At 39.6% G+C, this 21,693-nt stretch overlaps 2 protein-coding genes across 2 annotated transcripts in view; both read right to left on the bottom strand.

The window, feature by feature from the left end:
- Positions 1-2,973, bottom strand: part of uvrag (UV radiation resistance associated gene) — an 88,445-nt gene extending 85,472 nt beyond the window's left edge. Inside the window, exon 1 of the mRNA XM_062406196.1 lies at positions 2,667-2,973. Within this exon, the coding sequence (XP_062262180.1) occupies positions 2,667-2,771 (105 nt within the window). The 5' untranslated portion in view covers positions 2,772-2,973. The remainder of the gene's footprint in view (positions 1-2,666) is intronic.
- Positions 2,974-5,881: 2,908 nt separating this feature from the next.
- On the bottom strand, positions 5,882-14,647 carry LOC133969869 (diacylglycerol O-acyltransferase 2-like). The gene is made up of 5 exons (XM_062406574.1): positions 14,611-14,647; positions 13,954-14,024; positions 10,855-10,884; positions 9,909-10,080; positions 5,882-8,584 (listed from the first exon to the last, which is right to left on the bottom strand). The coding sequence occupies exons 1-5, from the start codon at positions 14,645-14,647 to the stop codon at positions 8,406-8,408; spliced, it is 489 nt and encodes a 162-aa protein (XP_062262558.1). The 3' UTR covers positions 5,882-8,405.
- Between the last annotated feature and the right edge of the window lie 7,046 nt (positions 14,648-21,693).

The following is a 21,693-nucleotide window of genomic DNA, read 5'->3' as shown; positions in this document are numbered from 1 at the left end:
AGTGCATAATCAACCAAAACCAGCAGTTATTTCTCATGCACAGAGGCAAAACCAGCTTCGGCACTGAGACACGATGCTGTGTGGCATCAGCTGTTCAAGTAAAAGATGCATGACATTCTCCTGGTAGAGTGTGGGTGTGTGGGGGGGGGGGGGGGGGGGGGTCTGATAACTTGGCAGGCATGGTCAGTCATTATAGTCACATGAGAAATGTATCAACATCTTCAGCTCTAAAATGATTTATCAAACAGTGGACAAATCACAAAGAGACATTTATAACCACTGACTTGTTTCCACATAGAACCAAAATCAGTAGAAACGTTAATATTAAAATATCCCAGTAATGCAAATTTCAGTCATTCCACCAGACAATCACATCTGCATTATTTGAATAGCAAGTCCCAGACCTGCAACAAAAGCCCTGCGTGCAGAATGTGGTGCCTACGTCAGCAAAAGTCAAATATTTAATAGGTAGCGTTGACATAAAATAAATGATGCCTCTAAGAGCAGTGAGTGTTTGGACACACGTGACCTACAGAACACATCGCTAGAGCATAACTTCTCCCTGCACCAGGAGGCGAGAGTAAATCGAAGTCATGGGATTCACTGTGAGATTAAGGGCCCCAGAAACAAAAACACTGATTGTTACAAAGGGGATATTTGACGCCCCCTTACCCCACCCCTTTGAAATGTCAGTGTACATGTGGGGGTATGAAACCACTGTGGTGGGTCTCCACAAGAATCCGAGGCCTGATTATAAACTACACATTTAGACACAGATCAAAGAGAATCTCAAAGTTAATGGACCATGTGCCATTAATGATCAGAAACGTGTGAATAGCGGATCACAAGCCTTTTGATGAATATCTGTTATTCAGGAACATACACATTTCCAAATCTTTTGTTTAAAATAGTTGAAACTATCCAAGTTCTGATTCCAGGGTTAGGAACCGAGTCAAATCTTCACATGTCCTAAATAAAAACTCCTTACATTTGTCATCTCTCCTGGGTCTAGCTCTCAGTGTATGTGGTATGTTTAGCCAGCAGTGGGACACAGTAGCACAATGCTGCTGGGGCAATTTATTATCACGGAGCTACAGTTATTCTATTGAACGATGTGCAGGATAATAAACAATAAAGACAGTGAATCTCTGTTGTATTGGGGAAACTCCGGAAGTCTCTGAACCGTGCATCTTATCTCGAGACCTCGACACATATACGTCTGGAGTTATGTGCATGGCCAGACATCACTGGGAGTAAGATAGATTTGGTTAAACTGATTATTTAAGGAGCAAGAGCAGTTGGAATGTTAAAGGGATTATAGCAAGAAGCATGTGAGCGCAATGAACACGGCATGTCAGATATTCATACATCACATTTTTTACTTTTAATCTGAAAAGGAATGGAATGTGTTTACTGGACTGCTGACACAGTTTGAACCAACACACACACACACACACACTAACAACATTATCTAAATGTGCCTCTAATGCGAGAACATTCCTATACTGAAGACAAGGGTCAAAGAGTTAGGCTTTATGTTACAAGTAGGAATTAAATTATAGTCCCAATATCATTATCATTTTCTCTCCATAGATACGTTCCACTAATAAAGTCGGTCGAGTAAGAGATTGATTAAAACAACATAAATTATTAACTCAATATAATTTTTATAAATACCAATATAACGAAAGTCCAATACATATCAATTTGATGCTCATACAATGTGTAAGTACAGTGAAGAGGTATAGCACATAACTGATGTATCTCAAATTTTAAGATTATTTTAGCTGTTTGGCAAATGTTTTCTGCTCAGATTTAAAGCACAATAAAGGAGCAAGATTCAGACTATACACCTAAAGATCAATGATGTGACATTTATTACGACAATGAATGATATTGAGTGATTTGATCTCGATCTAATTTGTTGTCATATCGTCCAGCTCAAATGGATTCACATCGTCCCACAGCAGAGAAAAAAGGACAGCTCGATGACTGGAGTTTGAATCTGGTTCACTGGAGGCAAGTTACTTCCACAGCCCTGCAGTGAACATGGAGCAACAGGGTTGTCCTGGTTCCCTGCTGCACACACTGTCTCCTCCAGTGTTAGTGTAACATGTAGTGACCCAATGAATGAATGAATGGGGTATTAAATGTTCACATTTCAACAGAATACACCATCTTCACAGAGCACGAATTCAATCTGACACACTACCTGATCAAGAGTGTTTTACTTTTTTCAAAATCACTAAACGACAGACAAGCACTGACTCTACCGTCTTCTCTCTACTGGGCTGTCACCTGGCTGTCACACAACCAAGTTAGGTTACCGTTAGCAATCGCATGCTAGCTTTATGCGATAGGTGAAGAATTAAAAGATTAAAAACCTTCAAATAGGTCAACACGCAGAAAAGCCGGGGCTCAGAAATGCCCAGCACCAGTCTGACTGATTTCACTGTGTCTGTGTTGTCAGTGCGGTTAGCTCCTTCCATGTCCAGCTAGCTAACTGTAACTTAGCCAGCTGAGAGCTAACTAGCTAGCCAGACAGGCCTGCCGTGGCTCTCCGGTCTGCAGTTATTCAACTCACGTTGCAAACTTCACACGCTGAGTCTGTCCGAGTTCATTTTCTATCACTTGGTGTCAACGTGAGCTCAGGTGGATTTGTTTACCTGCTGGGACGTGAGGTCTACGTGCAGGGCTCGGGAGGATGAAGCTCCAGAGTTGGTGACAGAGGCGGCGGGGATGGCGAGAACCCGACCGGTGATGGAGTTCATCCTCCTGGCGGCATCTAACGGCTCCCCCTCATTCAACAAAACGTCCCGTCCTCTACATGCAGGACACTCGCGTGGGTGTCCGCGGAGCTCAGGACAGGGAGCGGGGACACCGACACAAGGCTGCCGCTGTGGGGAAGGCGCTACAACAGCTGTCAGCTAAACGGGACGTAAACAAAGTACAGGCTACTCGCTCCTCTTTGCTCGGAAATCCGTCTCCGGTCGGGAGGCGCGCCAGCGAGCTCGGTGATTGGCTCCAGCCAGCGTCCGTCACGTAAAGGCGGTCCCTTGTGATGGGAGGCGGCGTTTCTATTGGCGTTCCCGTCTGTTTGTCACCCAGGACGGGGCGGGTGTGCGGTGAATTTTGTCAAAGCTGCGAAATATGAGGAAGTTATTCAGGTGACAGGTCCACGCTAACGTCGTTTATCACGCTCGGTCTCCACTAGAGTAAATGCTGAGAAAGTGACGGGAAACATTTGAATTCACGATTAACTGGAGATAGAGTCTGACCTCAGAGGAACAAACAACTCACATCATCAACCCGCAGCGAGTAAAAGAGCTGGTTTCACTCACACTGAATCTCAGTGGGTTTCGCCTGAGTGATAATTTCTGAATCTCTACAGTAAAATTATGGGAAACCTGACATGCAGACAGTGGGGGGTCACCAGGGGCGTTTCTAGGAATGAAAGAAAGTGGGGGCTTAGCCCCTAAGGATGCTGAATGTTTGCGCGGGCAGCTCATTTGGGGCTGCGGATATCCGTTGTTTCAGACAGTTAGATTGGTTCAATCAGAAAGAGGGGTGATTTTTCTCTGTATCTTCGCTTGCATTCATTCAGTATAAGATAACAGAAGAGAGTCATTGGGAAATTTGACAACACAAATATGAACTTTTCTCAAATAGAGAGAAATAATTTTCCTGCTTGTAAAGGAAAGACGGATATACTAGTATGTCAGTCTCCTGCTTCTCTCTCTCATCTGACTGGGCGGAGCTGTCACCTCTGCTTAAGAATCTTCTTATATCCATCTGGTCAATGAATTGGATGATATACCGGTACAATAGCATTATGAGGGACACTATGACATTTAGTTTTCACTAGCATTAACTGATTATAAACAACAACATTCTGTAGGCACTGATATTATTGTTTTAAAATACTAGAGGTAGATATTAATGCAAAGAATAGAGAGCTGTCGATAGTTATTTCTTACATGTCAAATTTGCTCGTTCACACTCTTGCTCAATGGAGACATTTTCTAACAAAATAGCTAGCCAGCTAGCTTAGTGTTAACATAGCTCATTACAATATTCGCTTTCATTTGCCTCAAGTAAACCTAAATTTAAGCAGGTAACAATCGTTAACAACTACAGATAGCCACATTCTGTAACTACCTGTACTTACAATTTCACTCTGTGCATCAATAACTATGAGCTAAACTCCTTGGCTGTAATCCGGCTGTCTTGATGAGAGACGTTACTTGGCAGAGTGAGAAAGCCAGCGCAGCAGCGATGCAAACTCCCCAAGGTCCTATTGCTGTTGTTAAGTATGATGAGAGGTTATTGGATTGTAATTTGAAGGGGGAGAAAACATACAAACCAGAAACACACATAACTTGTCCATGTGTAAAACAATAGTTTAATTTAAAATAAAAAAAAATAAAAAAATCCCAATAATTATTTGGGGGGGCTGAAGAACATTTTAGCGGGGCTTCAGCCCTAACCCCCTAAAACAGGCCTAACAACGCCCCTGGGGGACACCATCAAATACAGTGAGGTGAAATATGTTTGCCACCTCTTGAGTTATTTTTCATAATATCTAATAAGGAAGTTATGAGAGTCATAATGGACACTCCTGAGTTTACTTTTAGTTTTGTTACAGTAGTTTAATTCACCTTGATTTCTGGATTGTGTTGTTGATAAGGGGAAAACAGTTAACTAAATAGTTAATAGTTAACAGTACAGACGGGTAATAAATTAGTGAACTATCTAACCAAGATAAACCAGGCAATTCAGGTGGATTATCCAAAAAGGGTTTAACAAACTTTTTCTAATTGTATATACACAATGTCTTTTATTTGTATTACTTGTATTACTAAACCTTCAGTAAAGTGCCAGCTCTTATATTTAAAGTACCTGGTCTCTAGATCAACTTGATCCTGTACCCAACTCCAATAGAACCTAAAACTCAATTATTCTGTATGGAACATATCATATCAAATAAATGTTGTGACGTAAAAGTAAAATGTTTCCTGACAGGAAGTATTATGTTGTGTCTTATAATGTGAAAATACTAAAGTAAAAGTACCTCAACAAGTGCAGGATTGGAGTAGATGTACTTAATTCTCTGACACTGTTGAATGCTGTGCTTACTCTACTATTATGAATTATAATGAAGGAGGCACTGACGGAATGAAGCCAACACACCGACTGCAGAATATCTAGCAACCATGAGAGGGCAGCATCCGCCACGACCAGGAGCGCTACAGTTCCACAGCATCATTGAACGTCGTCAAAAGAATCGACTGTTTCATACATTGTTTAAAACAGTGTCTGTCTGTCCACCAACTGGACTACAATACAATGATGTCAAATATTACTTTTTTTCAATGGATAAGTTGTCTGATTGAATCTATGTGCATCCATTCACTGTACATATTCTGAAATACAATATATTTCTTTACACTGTATACCGGTTTAATTCAATTTTTATGTTTTCTATATTTCTATACACGTTTTTATATTTCTTTCAAATACTGCACGCTACTTATTTTATGTATTTTTGCTGGTGTAAAATTGCAGGACTAATAAAAGACATCCTTCTTCTTATTCTTAAAATACTAAATATTTATGTTTGGATTAAAATCAATATTGACTGGTGGAGGAAAGTAACTTAACTCAACCACTACACTTAGTTTGTGGGTGCTCATACTTGAATATTAACATTTTTGTTCTTACCTGATGCTTCCACTCCCCTTAATCTCAGACAGAAATCTTTTTACGTTTTACATTTTTAATGCTGCATTCATTACCTCCACCAAGGAGGTTATATGTTCACCCCTATCTGTTTGGGATGGGTTATGTGATGGAAAACTGGAGATACAAGAGGCTGGAAACAACACATTTATCTACGTGTATTTAATAAGGGGCTTTCTGCAGAAAGGATCAACACAGGGAGACCACAAGGATCTCAGAGTGAAGATGGAGAACAGTCAAAAACACAGATCTTATATAGGAGGACTGAGGGCTGTCCCTCTGAACCAATCCAGACAGGTTCCATGGTGGGGGAAGGAGAGGAAACATTAGCAGCTGATTCACATATATTTCCTAAGGTGATAAGAAGACATACCACTACTTTCTTTGATGGGTAATTAAGTAACAAATGGTCTCACCATATTGCAACACTAACAGTGCCGACCATGAAACAGCTCAAGTCTTAAACATTTGGTGTATGTAAATACAGGTCATAAAAGTATCTTGACAAGGCTTCAAATGCTTACCATCTAAATACAAAATAGTTTGTCAACCATGTTTAGTTAATTTTTCTACTACAGTTATGAACAAAGTGGTATGGGTAAAGAAGAACCAATTACATTTTGGTGTGTATCTGGATCAGGGAGCCGATCCAGGATTTGTATTCAAACGTGTTGAGGGATGTGTCGACTTTTGGAGCAGATCCAAATAAAAATCCATATCTAGTGAATTTGAATGTGTTAAAAAATGGGACTGTTGGACCTTTGACTTTGAACACCATTCTGCACATTTGTTAATTTCCATTGAACAACATTTCAGTGGCAAATTTAATTTATGTTTCAATAAAAATTTGCATGCAAGATTTAATTGTATTGTTTATTTTACATTCAGCAATTATTACTTTTATCTAAGAAAATAATCTGAGTAAATTTTCCACTATAGACAGTTTTAGTGTTGAGATAAAAATTCACTTACCAACTCATGCTGCTTACAGTCTTCGATCCAAAATGTGATTTTGAAAAGTTTCAATAGACACCATATATTATTTTACACTATCAACTAGGATATTTCTATTCGATGGGATGATGTAGTCATAAAATCATTGATTGATTAAAAGTAAATATTGTAATAACAAAGTACTGGACATATACAGTTTATGGTACTGTCGATTATTTATCATCCTTACAACTACTAAAAGGTACAATTTATAAACAAAAGTAATTGTTTTGTCGAATAGTGACCTCGCACTATCAAAGTTCAGTGATGTTCTCAGAAGTGAAGACATGAAAAAAAGATGCAGCGTTAGAGTGTCTAGAGACAAGACACACACTTCTTTTTTAAAAAAAAAACTTTAATTTAAATATCGGCAGGCAGATGAGGCCATTCATCACAGAGCGGTCACATTGTATTTATTGCTCGCAAAATTACAGCATACGGATTACACTGCTCTTTAGAAGAAGGCACAATGGTGAGAACAGGGGAAATTGCTCTTGAACATCGATTTTAAAATAACCCTTATAATTAGTTCCCAACTTTCCCAGGATAGATCCTCTGTTCTCATACTCTTGAGAATTACAAGTGACACCTTCAAATATAACTTACACTTTTTACTGTCTCTGGATTGTGGGGATTCAAGATTAAGATACATTTATTTATCCCACACATACTCACGCAATTGTAGGGAAATTTAACCACTGCATTTAACTCATCTGGTGGAGGACACACAGAGCAGTGAGCAGCCATGTACAGCGCCCAGGGAGCAGATGTTGGGGGAGTAAGCTGCCTTGCTCAGGGGCACTAGACAGGGTAGGGAGACTCCTCTTGGATTTTTGGACATATCAATCCAGGTTCGTCTTGTTGTTTCTCAGTGGAGTCGAACCAGAGACCTTTTCTGCCCATGGTCCAAGTTTCTGCCACTAGTCCACCGCCTCTCCTAAGTCCTTAGAACTAAAACTGTCAGTATCCTAAACACATTGTGGGATGTATCAGGATGCAAGTCAGGAGTTTTGTCCTATTCGACGTCTGGTTTCTAAATCACAGCACTACACCAAAACTTTAAAAGCTCCATAAGGTGAACATAATGTGACCTCAATTCATAGTCTGGGCTTATTTCTGCTGGAATGCTAACCTGGTTTCTATGAGTGAAGTTCTGCATAACATTTCTTTTCTAGCAAACTCTAAGCTTCTTAGACAAGGTGCAGCCAGTGATAATCCTCAGCAATATATGAGAGGGAATCTGGTGTGTTTTGGTTGGCCACGTAACCTTTAAAGGGATAGTTCACTCATTATATATTCACCACTATGCCTAAATGTCCACTGTGATTAACGCATGAACATGGATCCAGAGCAGGATATTAAATGGCATTTAGGATAAAAACAATGGTGCAAAACGCCATTACGAGTCAAATTTGAATATCTGGGCTTACGGACACTTGGAGCAGCATTGAGGCATGTTTTGTTTTTTCCTGTTGTTTTTTTTTACGTTTGAAGAAGTGGTTGCAGGTTACTTCAATTGTATTGGATCAAACTCTTTACCTTCCCCTCCATTGGCATAGTGGTGAGTAGATAATGAATGAGTTATTTGGTGAACTATCCCTTTAACGTGATAAATGTAGTTCTGTGCCCAGCCTGGCACAGGTGCCCTTGTGTTTGCATGTTGTGCAGCCAGCTCACCCTTTCTGCAGGGCCTGCCTCACAAAGCCTCTACGGTTCTTCAGGTGGACAATGTTCAAGCCCTGTGTACAGTGCAGAGACTCCGCTGCCCCTCCCACAACAATGATCACAGCGTTTCCTGTCCCGTAATGCGTCAGCACGTAGTAGATGGAGTTCCTGTTCACTGGACAGATGCCTAAGAGGGACAAATGAGATCATCGAAATTGCAGTAAATAGGCTCAAAAGGCAAATGTATTATATTAGTAGATCTGTTCTCTTTTATACAGCATATCTGGGACGTGGTAGGTTAATAACCCTAAAGGCTATGGCTGATCGAAAATATTTTCCATATTTAATGCCATAAATTTTATGTCAGGAAAATCTCAAATCTTCCCTGAATTTGAGAGAGAAAAAGGGATTTTTTTTTCAGACAAGGAACCACATGGCTTCACAACTCAGGTTTTATCATCCTGATCACACAGCAGATGCACATTTGTAAAACTGCAAGTGCTACTTTTGTATGTCTACCTATAAGGCAGTCAATCAGTGTTGTGCAAGTTCACACCTCTCATGAACTAGTTCAAAGTTCACTTCATAGAAGTAAACCAGAATATTTCATGTTCAATGTTCACCATTAAAATTCTGAACTAGTTCATAGTTCAGTTCATTTCATAGTTTAAAAGGTGGAAAGTGAGAATGAAGACCTAACTTGTTTTTTAAAGAAAACTTTATCCATCTCTACCCCTTGCCTTAAATTGTACTTCATATGTATAAATTCTTAAAATAAATGATTTTAAACAAAAGAAAATATTGCTAATTTCGCCTGCTTATTTATTCAGACACTGCAAACAAAATGCACAACAAATCATAGTGTTATGCCTTGCTATGAAACCAATAATGCTATTATTTATAAAATAAATGTTTGATGCGTTGTGTGGGAGCTCGCACACTCACAGTCGCCCGCTCCTGGTATTTCGTGTTCACCATTCAAATTCATTATTTGTCATAAAGCTGCGTTCAGTTCATCGTTCTCATAAAAATGAACATGTTCATGAACACTGCAGTCAATATTATAAAAGTGCTTTGGATTTTATTTAGTGTCTATCATCTGAGCAGAATTTAACCAACCTTCATAAGAACTCACTGCAGCCCAAAAAACAACCTGTTGTTTTGTTTTAAATCGCAGAGGTTTTGTTGACAAGACTGAAGCACGACTCATTACCACAAAAAGATGACAGAGAACTAACTTAACAATAACTCATCTGCCAGTGAAGCTTTTTGAAGCAACATGGGCGATGGTCTACAGTAACCTAGGAGAGGATGTACAATGACTGGCAAACAGCTTCTTAAAACAGAACAGAGACCTATCAATCAGTAAAACCCAGCATATCCAAGTAAACAGAAGCCATATCAACTGTGCAATAGGACAAAGGTCAGCTCTGTTTCAGATACAGTTATCACCGCTACCAGACGTTTCAAGAGTCCAAAAGAGACCCCCCCGGCTTCTCAAAGCGTCTCACCTCCAGACATCAGGTAGTCTCGTAGCACAGGCATGCGGAACTTTTCCGCCAGCGTCGCCAGGGAGGGCTTGATGCCCGGGAATTTCTTGGAGAAGCCGGTGGCCTCAGTCCCAAAGTTGCAGAAAGCGCCAAAACACAGGATGCCGTGAGGGTGGTAGCCAAATATGTAGTTCTGGCTGGTGTCAGGCATGTTGGTTTATCCTAAATGTGAGAAGAGCCGGACTGGTCCAATTTAAGTATTTATTGAGATGCAATGAAAGTTGAACAACATAGCTATGGACAATTATCACAGCCTAGGCTAATTAAGTTAGCAATAGGTAGTTACTAATGGCCCCGAACAAAAGGGGTTTGATATAGTTATAACAGTAGATATAATATGATTGGTTATGAAAGATTGAAGGGGAGTCACCGCAAATCAATTTGGTTCTCCCTTGTTGGTGCACAGGCATGTCCACGCCTCTTGGCACAGAAATCCAGGAAGTGACAAGGAGCCGCTCTCTATGACGCTTCTACTACTCTGATAGTTGCTAAGCAAAATGTTCTCTTCATGAAAGGCCTTGACACAGCTGAGGCCATGTGGGCCATTGGAGAAAGGAATATGATGTTCCTGCTATATTCAAACAATGTCCTGTTGATGTAAACATTAGGATCCTCTAAACCAAAACAACGAGACAAAACAATGTCAACAAAGTCACTCTGTCCGACCTCCAGAACTTTATCAGACAGCTGCTTGAAATATATTTGGATGAGTCTAAGGGAATAATGGTTTAATACCAAAAGTTAGAATTCAGAACAATTATAAGATTCATTATTAACAATATGCAGCAAGGGTTATTTATAAATCATTTGAATAAAGGCCTTATATATGGCCCAACTGCCCCCCCCCCCCTTAGTTGCAAATAGTTTCAGTCAGACCCAAATACCAGCTGGAATTTAAATTCCTAACACTGGGCAGCAGGTTGTGGGTTTTAATGAGCTGAAAGACAAGGGCACAAAGACGACAAGTGAGAAGCTGATCTCAATATGAGGCACCCAGTGCTCACAGAGCAGATAGGAGACATCTCAGGAAGCAATATGGTTCAAAGGCAAGAGGGCAGAAGCAGTGCAGTTTGCAGAGTACTATACTAATATATACGGTAATATAAGTGCATATTGTTTTCTGCCTCTGCCAATAAAGAAAAAGAAGAAAAGCAAGAACTGTCTTCATTTAGGAGATCAGTATTGATTTATGATCAATATTGCAGCCAAATACATATTTTGTTAAACTAATTGTCGCGGCGGCGGAGACCTACACAAAAACTTAAAGGAATCATGATGATCATGTGTTTCTTTTAAGCAGCAGTCAATATAACATCTGAACAATTTTTGAACTGTACATTGAACTAAACATGAACGGAATTATCCACAAAGTGCAGCGTTTTTCACGCTAGAGTATTTTTCTGGGCTTCTGGAAGAAAATTTCCAGAGCCTCTTGGTATGGGAATTCAGAAAGGTCTGGCCCATTTATTGAGATGTGCGTTTGTGTCAAAGGGCAACACTCTGGGCTGAGCGATGAGGCCAATACATACAGGACTGTCTCAGAAAATTAGAATATTGTGATAAAGTTCTGTAATGCAATTAAAAAAACAAAAATGTAATGCATTCTGGATTCATTACAAATCAACTGAAATATTGCAAGCCTTTTATTCTTTTAATATTGCTGATTATGGCTTACAGCTTAAGAAAACTCAAAAATCCTATCTCAAAAAATTAGAATATTTCCTCAGACCAAGTAAAAAAAAAGATTTGTAACAGCAAAACAAAATCAAACATTTGAAAATGTCCATTAATGCACTCAGTACTTGGTTGGGAATCCTTTTGCATGGATTACTGCATCAATGCGGTGTGGCATGGAGGCAATCAGCCTGTCGCATTGCTCAGGGTTTATGGATGCCCAGGATGCTTCAACAGCGGGCCTTTAGCTCATTTGCATTGTTGGGTCTGGTGTCTTTCAGCTTCTTCTTCCTAATACCCCACAAATTCTCTTTGGGGTTCAGGTCAGGGGAATTGGCAGGCCAATCGAGGACAGTAATGCCATGGTCAGTACACCAGTTACTGGTGGTTTTGGCACTGTGGGCAGGTGCCAGATCATGCTGGAAAATGAAATCCTCATCTCCATAGAGCTTTTCAGCAGACGGAAGCATGTACTGCTCTAAAATCTCTTGGTACACAGCTGCATTTACTCTGGACTTGATGAAACACAGTGAACCAACACCAGCAGCTGACATGGCTCCCCAAACCATCACTGACTGTGGGAACTTCACACTCTGGCGCCTTGACTTACAAATGAAATACACTTGCTTTCGTCTGAAAAGAGGACTTTGGAGCACTCTGCAACTGTCCAGTGCTTCTTTTCCATAGCCCAAGTCAGACGCTTCTTCCGTTGTCTTGAGTTCAGAAGTGGCTTGACCATGGGAATACGGCTATTGTAGCCCATTTCCCGGACACGTCTGTGAACAGTGGCTTTTGATACCTGGACTCCAGCTTCAGTCCACTGTCTTTGAAGCTCCCCCAAATTCTGGAAGCGACCCTTCTTCACAATGCTGTTAAGGCTGCTGTCATCTCTCTTGGTTGTGCAGCGTTTCCTGCCACATTTCCCCCTTCCAACAGACTTTTTGTGGATGTGCTTTGAAACTGCACTCTGTGAACAGCTTGCTCTTTGAGAATTTTCTTTTTGTGTATTACCCTCCTGATGGAGGGTGTCAATGATGGTCCTCTGGACAGCAGTCAGATCAGCAGTCTTCCCCATACTTGTGATTTAGTTTACTGAACCAAGCTGAGTGTTTTTCAAGGCTCAGGAAACCCTTGCAGGTGTTTCGAGTTAATTAGACAATTCAAGTGATTAGTTGAATACCCTACTAGTATAATTTTTCATGATATTCTAATATTTAGAGATGGGATATTTGAGTTTTCTTAAGCTGTAAGCCATAATCAGCAATATTAAAAGAATAAAAGGCTTGCAATATTTCAGTTGATTTGTAATGAATCCAGAATGCATGATATTTGTTTTTTCAAATTGCATTACAGAAAATAAAGAACTTTATCACAATATTCTAATTTTCTGAGACAGTCCTGTAAGTGTAAAAGGCTGCAGGTCACAGGATGGCCACTAGTGGCTGGCTCCAAGAGGGAGTCAATTCCCATTGATAGTCACAGAGAACCTGAGGCTGATATCCACAAATTATTTCCTAAACTGAAATGATGATTTGATGAACTGAAGTAATAAACTTTTATTTTGACTATGTAAAAGTCTGTTAAGAAGTTAACCTGGCACATGTTTGACTTTGCATATCTCTGTATTTGTGTTGAATGTTTCCCTAGGATGTCCAACATGAGACACAACTGGAATCCAACCAAACTGAACAGAGTCATCACTTCAACACTGACTCCAGGTACAGACCTGTTTTCATAACTTACAAACAAGCAAAGCAAAGCATTGCACATAATACATAATGTATTAAATAATATATGCAATACTTTTAATGTGGAAGAACTCCATACTGTTCATTCATTGTCTTGGTAGTACACAGTTTAATCCAAAGCATATTCAAATACATAGTTGAATATCCACAGAAAATAAGGATACAAAATTTGTTATAAGTAACACTCTCAACAATAATGCCATACTTTTATGTTTCCTATCATTTTATTAGGAACGGACGAGCCTGAAGGACACAGCTGTGATGACCTTGTTCTGTCTCTAATGGCAAAGAAGAAAAATAAAACACTGGGTTCTTGTCTAAAGTGTATCAAATTAGAAAGTAAAAGCTAAGCATTGTTTCGAATAAGTGTTATTAATTCTATTATCCATGACACTTAGCAATGACTGCCAACTCTAAACAGTTGCAGGCAATCTTTAGCTAAGGGAGGACAACATGAAGTGTTGTGCAGATGAAGCTGGTGCAGGTCATGCTCATGTTGATCAGCCTGAAGCTGCCGATCTCAACCATGTTGCTGCTATTCTGCCCATGAAGACTGGGGCTGGAGAATTAGCAAATAAACTGACCCTGATTGGAAAGTAGTCTCGGAAATACGTCCACACTGTCCAGCTCCTCACCCAGGATGACCTCCTTCCACCTGAGGAGGACAGAAAATATTCTATTACAAATTCTGGTCTTAATACAATCTTCATGCTTCCCCATGCATGTCCAAACAGTTTTTAGCCACTATGATTGTGCTGGTTTCAGCATTTATACTATATAACATATACAGTATATTATGCATCAATATTATATCATAAACTGAAACTCAGTTGGAGTTTATCTAGCTGGGGAAAGCAATATTAAGAGGTTGCTAAGTGCAGAGGAAATTCTCTAAAATTAAATAAAGATATAAACAGATAAATCTAAAGAATTATTTCCCTATTTCAATTTGCACATTGGAACAGTTTCTGGTGGCTGTGGTTGTTCCTGTTGTCTACACTGGCCTCAAAGAGATTCCCTCCATATAATCAAAACTATAATAAGTATTTAACGGTACAAGATAATAAACAATTGAGGCTTAGAACAAAAGTTGTATCATTTCTGTTGAAAAATACTTCAAAATACTTGAACCATCAATCAATTGTTGATACATTTTCAATTGTTTTCAGCTCTGCAGTTACATATATAAACACCCTACTTCCTTTGTATGAAGCCCACAAAAAGTGCATCATCCAACTGACTCTCTGGGGAAAATCTGACTGACAGCTTCTCATGCATCGTGCCTGTAAATTTTCACAGATCAGTTTTTATCCTCAAAAGATACAATTAAAAATGTCTGATCTTTAAACAAATTGCCTCGCTTTGGGGTGTTCCAGTCAAAGATGAGCCAGGCCGTGTAAATGGCAGCAATACAAAAAACCCTTTTAACAGGGTAAAAATATGTAGAAACCTCAGAGAGAGCCACATGTGAGGGATCCCTCTCCCAGGACGGACAGAAGTGCAATAGATGCCACGTGCAGGACAACATCATCAATAATCAAAGTCTCCAGCAGCATTGATGAGCGTAGACATCCCGAAGGACAACCCCAACATGACATGCCAAGCAGTCCCGCTGCAAGCACAGTCCATGCTCAGCAACCATCTAGACCACGATCCACCATCCAGGCCAGACGCCACTCCAGTCCTCAGTCACCGTCCACCGCCGCCCACCAGGACCCATCACAAGCCACCACCGCGGTCCTGGTCCACCGCCCGTGCCCAATGCCAATGTGACACAGGGTCCGCCACCAGCACCACGATCAGCCCACATGACTCAGAATCCGCCACACTGGATCCAACACTGCGACCCCCGGTGCGCGATCCACAAACCGCAATCCATGGTGTGGCTTCAGAGGCTCTGGATCTGCGGGTGATAAAGCAAAGGGATTCCGGGGAAGGGGGATAGGGATGGAGAAGAGGATGGAGAAGCTGGAAAGAGAAGCTCCGTGTGTCATGTGTCATAAAATAGAACAAGTAACGTTCTGGCGCACTAATTAGCTCTAACTATAAGCTTTATCAAAATGGAAGGTTTTGAGCCTACTTTTAAACGAACAGATGGTGACTGCCTCCCGAACTGAAAGTGGTAGATTATTCCACAGCCGAGGGGCTTGATGGCTAAAAGCTCTGGCTCCTACTCTACTTTTAGAGAATTTAGGGACGACAAGTAGGCTTGAATTCTGGGAGCGGAGTGCTCTAGTGGGTTTATAAGGTATTAACAGCTCTTTAAGGTATAAAGGCGCTATATTATTAAGGGCCTTGAAGGTGAGGAGGAGAATTTTAAATTCTATTCTCGATTTAACTGGAAGCCAGTGTAGCGATGCTAATATTGGAGAAATAGGAGAAAGAAAAGGAAACGTGCAAATAAATAATCAGAGGAGATCTCAAACAGGACATTGCGGTTGAAGTAACGAATTACATTTACTCACGTGACTGTAATAAAGTAGTTTTGTGCACTTTGTAATTTTTTGAGAAGTTTTTGAAATGGGTAAATTTGCTTTGACTGAAGTATTGTACTTCGCTACATTGGAAATAACATGAATTACAGAGCAAAAAAAAAATTTTAAAAAATAGTTCAAGGCGCAAGGCAATTCTCACTGATATGCGGACTACCAACAACCTGCGGACGACCAACAAGCGGAAGCATCAGACTTTTCTGCCAGTTGAGATGGCCACATCTCAGCAAGCAGTTTGCCTTCAAACACAAAAGAGGCAACAACTATATAATGCTCAAACGCAACAAGAAGTTTGTAGACTAGTGCTCTAAAGGTGGACCAAAGTTAAAATATACAGTGGGACAGCAGCATTTTAACTTTTTATTTTAGCTGTCATGTGGTTCATGTCTTGACATGTCCTCCCAAAAGTCCTTAAATGGTGTGTTGACATGTTAAATGTTTGACATGTTTAATGTCATTGCACTTATATTTGTAAAGATTCTCCTTTAATTAAAAATAACTATTTTTGGATTGGATTTATGTCCCCTTGTCCTTTTTTGAACTTTGTAGGAGCGGCCCCCATCAAATTGTTGGAAGTAACTTTTACTTAAGTAAAATTTCATCAAAGTAAAGGTACTCTTACTTGAGTACAATATTTCAGTACTTTTTACACCTCGGCCCCCAAGCGGGCGAACTAAAGTCGGTCCGGCTGTGTACCTGTCTTCTTATATTTAAAAATCTCAGCAAAATATGACAATGCAGCCGGAAATGCGGATTCGTCACGACGTGCTGGCTAAAAAGCAAAACTTCAGATACAAGGATGGGTGGTGTGGCCTAGTGGTTAGTGTGATGGTTCTCCAACAAGAAGTTTGCCGGTTCGAACCCCACTCTCTCCCATCTGCATACCGAAGTGTCCTTGGCAAGATACTGAACCCCTAAAATGGCCCCTCATGAATGTTGAGTGTACTAATTATAAGTCAAAGCGTCTGCTAAATGTAAGTAAAAATACAAACATCTGAAATGATTGCAAGCTTTGAGTGGCTGGATCGTCTGGAGTAACCTGGAGAGGTCTGGTCCTATCTTCAGAGCACGGGAAAAAGATTAGATGTCAGGGGCGCTTCTCTCTAAATACCTGAGAGGTGCTGTGGGGTTCTGTTGGGTCTCAGCCAATGGAAGGCCAGGGTTTTAATGAGGTTATGTTGCTGTTGGTGACTCGTCCACAGCCTTTGGCTGCAGGTTGATGGCACACTATGATGACTTTCTATCCTCGATTTAGCAGCGGAAGTGTTCTACAGCCCAGACCGTGGCCAGGAGTGCTTTCTCACAGTTTGCGAATTTTATTTCCAAACTACTCATGGGGGCGCTTGGCTCACCTAGGCAACAACACGTTTGTCAGTGTTGTACTTCTGTGCCAGGGCTGCACTGAGACAGTGGGATGAGAAGCTTGCTTCAAGATGAAGTTTGTCTTTGTCTGGGTGGGCGAGACAGGATGGTGAACAGAGTTTTGCTTTAATCTGAAGGAAAGAATGTTCTTGGGGTATTTCCCCTCTCGAAGGGCTTTTCCTTTCAGTGAGAGGTTTGGCTATCTCTGCATAGTCCTTGATGAACTGGCGGGAGTAGTTACAGACTCAGAGGAAACTCGTTCTGTCCAGCAACTTGGAGCCTTGATAGCTATTTTGTTTATCTCAGGAGCAACAACAAAGAAATTCAGTATTTAAAATCAATCATTAGTGTTTATACAATTACAAACATCCACAGATCACGACCCCAATTTATTATATTACAAGTAGGACTTTGGTTTTTCTATTAATAACCATTTTTTTTTTTAAATCATCAAACAGTATTTGAACACTAAATCATAATAACTGTCTCACTTAAAATGTATTTTCAGTATTAAATGTTTGTTCTGGAGGTTGAGGCCCATGAATCACATGGATCTGGGGGGGAAACCACTTAGTATGTATTTCTTAGGCAAAATAATTGATTAGAAGACACATTTGTGTGTTATTGTGGTGTCTGAAAGCACCAACACATCTTAACATTTTTACCCTGATAACTTTGAGAAACATATATAAGCATTTGACCAACATTACAAGTTATTCATGGCCTGGAGGATGCTCAGCCTGAGGCTGTCTCTATTGTTGGTCGGATAACGTCCATTATGCTCATCCCTACCTACAGACAAATCCTAAACCAGGACAAACCGTTTTTTTGGGCAGTTCACCACTGGAGTGCTTAATCCATTACCAGATTGGCAGATGTTCTGTGTTGCAGCGGATATGGACATTGACGAATACACAGATGGAATTATCACACTGCTGCCGTCTGGCAGAGCATACCGGAGCATCCGAGCACAAACTACCAGATTCAATCACAGCTTTTTCACCCAGGCCTTAAGGCTTCTGAACCAGCAACAATGACCCACTCATGCTCCCCCACTCATACAACTACCATTACTTCACATAGGCTATATGCATATTATTTAATTAAAGATTCCTCGCTCCTTTACTCTGTAGACTGCTGCTAGCCCTCTTCATTTAAATTGTTGTACTATGTATAGTAGTAAAATTAACTAAACATAGTTGACAAACTATTTTGTATTTGGATAGTAAGTTTCTGCAGTCTTGTAAGAGACATTTATGACTTGTATTTACATACACCAAATGTTTAAGACTTGAGCTGTTTATGACGTGAATAAGGTGAGACCTTTTGTGACTTAATTACCCATCATGGAAATAGTGTATGTCTTCTTATCACCTAAGGAAACACATGTAAATCAGCTGCTAATGTTTAGATTCCTCTCCTTCCCCCACCATGGAAACTGTCTGGATTGGTTCAGAGGGACAGCCCTCATTCCTCCTATATAAGATCTGTGTTTTTGACTGTCCTGCATCCTCACTCTGAGACCCTTGTGGTCTCCCTGTGTTGATCCTTTCTGCAGAAAGCCCCTTATTAAATACATTAGATTTCTTTATCCACACAATGGGGAAATTCACTTGTTACAGCAATGATAGAAAAACAGAATTAGAGTAACAGTGCCGAAGCACAATAAAAAAAAAAAAAGAAAAAGATCACAATATGTACACTACTAAAACTACACATAAGTGTACAGAAACAAACAACCTGCAAAACAGACACTGTGCAAAAGCAGGTGCTGGGGATAAAGTGGAATGATGTTAAGTGTTATTGTAATGAAAACAAAAATATGCAACAGTAGTGACCATGATACAGAAAATAATTAAGAAGTAAGTGACCATAATATAAATAATACAAGATATTATACTGGAAATATAATGTAGATAACTTTGTTGTTTCTTGTATCTCCGGATTTCCATCACATATATTAGGTTTTTTTTTTTTTTATCTTGTATTGCCCGTTTACTGAGTAGATGTTGCCTGCCAGGTCATAAGAATTTCACTGCTAAGTTATTTGATGCAAGTGACAATAAAACACTCTGATTTGATTAGGCTTTATGTTACAAGTGGGAATTCAATTAAAGTTCCAGTATCATTTTAATTTTCTCTCCATGGATATGTTCCACAAATAAATTCGGTCAAAGAATAGGAAGAGATTTATTAAAACAATATTATTAATACCAATATAACAAAAGTCCTCAACAAGTGCAGTAAAGGAGTAGATGTACCTCCTTCTCTGACACTGTTGAATGCTGTGCTTACTCTACTATTATGAATTATAATGAAGGAGGCACTGAGGGAATGAAGCCAACACACCGGCTGCAGATTATCCAGCAACCATGAGAGGGTAACAGAAACGACTGTTTCATACATTGTTTAAAACACACGTCTGTTTGTCCACCAACTGTACAATTGTGAGGTAAAATATAACTTTATTTCAATGAAAAAGTTGTCTAAATCTATGTGCATCCATTCACTGTACATATTCAGACATAATATATTTCTTTATACTGTATACCGGTTTAATTACATATGTTTTCTATATACTTGTTTTGTACTGCATGCTATTTATTTGATGTATTTTTGCTGCTGTAACAAGAAATTAATTTTATCTGCCTTGCATATTTTGCTTACTTTTGCAGTCTTTTAAACAAACTCAGACTGATTTAGAACTGTAACTTAGCTAGCTTGCAGCATTTGTATATGGTCCTCTGAATTAGCTATGCAGTGACGTGTGTACAGCAGTAAAACTACTTTTAGAATTATTATTCTGTAGGTTCAGCCAATACTAAATAGTATTTAAAAGTTCATCTTAAGGTTTTTATATGGTCAGTTGGTTATTAGCTAGGAGCATTATTGTGAATTTGTCTTCTGTAAATTTGCAACTCCACTACAACTTTGATAATGTTACATCTTATTTAGTTATAAACTTGAACTAAAAGTGTTAAATATTAGTATGTTGTCCAGCTGCTGAAGGGACCACTTTACAAAGAATTCAGATGGACTCATTTGTATAGTTTGTTTCTATTCTCGTTTAATTTATACTGCAATGAATTGTTGCCATCTTAATTCTTATTTAAAGCTAATATTCTCACCCCAGAGAATGGCTGTACTTTACAGCAGTCTTCCACAGTGGTGGCTGTATTATTAATAATAAAGCGTGTATTTTTGTCAGAGACCGAGCAGGAAGTCTAGAGAGCCATAGTTTCTTTGAACTAATGGTCTTTTGATTTTTTTCCCATTAACAAAAACTCCAAAAGATAAACTTCACATCCCTTGGGCCACTAAAAAGGTAAATGAATCAAACTTACCTCAGGTAAGGGATGGAGAGCGCTTAACAGCGTCACAAAAAAACTGTCCCAGAGGAACATATATGGTGGCTGGTCAAGCCACTCAAAACAAAAAAGGGGGATAGACTTAGACATACTAACATTGTAAACAAACTACAGCCACAACATAACACCCCAGTATAAGACCATATAATATTAATTAAAGGGAAATAATTTAATATAAATATCAAACAATAATCAAATATTAACAACTATAATTCGAAATAAGGAAATTATGTCCCTCCCCATGATTACACAAGACATGGTGCAGTCCAATTAGTGCTTTTAAGCCTTTTAAGGTTGTCTGCTGCAGCTGGGCCTCCTTTGGCTGAATGGCAGATATCATCAGCAGCAACCCCCACAAACTGGTAAGTCAAAGAAAACTTGATTAATTATCACAGAAAAAAAGATTTAATAAATAAAAGAATTTAGTATGAAACCAAAATGTGTCCAGTTATTTAATAATTTAAGTGGGTGAGGTGCAAAGAGAAACAAACAAAGCAAATTAGGAATTAAGAGAGGTTACCACCATGTTACCGAGTTTCAGCGTATGCGATTGCTGGTGCGGCCATCACCATTTTCTTCCCATTAGAGATGTTTGCAATAGTCAAAATGCTTTTGGAGATTACTCTTGATTCATGTTTCAGGTGGAAAGGTGCCCGTGACAGTTGGATACTGGATGATCTGCCTTGAGGATCATATATGGGGGCATCCACCCAACCTTTGTGATGGGGTCTGCTGTTTACAGTGTTCACATCTTTAACTGGGAAGCTGCCTGTACATGGGAAGACTTCTGCTGCCTATCTGACGTTTTTCTCTTTTATTTCACATTTTTCACATATTTTCAGCCCTTACTTCATAAACAATTGTACAGACATCATATATCAAAGACTTTATTTCTATCCCACCTCTATTCTCAGATTCCTGTGCTTCTATTGAATCAACCCAGAAAGAGGAACAAAAGCCGTTTGGGGGACTCGTCTCCAAGAGGACAGGGAGTCATCCAGAAGAAATCTGTCACAATCAACCTCAAAGATTTGAGTTTAATTTTCTCTTTGATGTTGTACATGTAATCATATTCTTGTTCTCCTGTCAACTAAATAAGAAT

The sequence above is a fragment of the Platichthys flesus genome, chromosome 15 (genome assembly GCF_949316205.1).
Source record: "Platichthys flesus chromosome 15, fPlaFle2.1, whole genome shotgun sequence".
NCBI classification, from domain to species: domain Eukaryota; kingdom Metazoa; phylum Chordata; class Actinopteri; order Pleuronectiformes; family Pleuronectidae; genus Platichthys; species Platichthys flesus.
The sequence above is the reverse complement of the archived record's forward strand: the minus strand, read 5'-3'. Positions and strand labels throughout refer to the sequence as shown.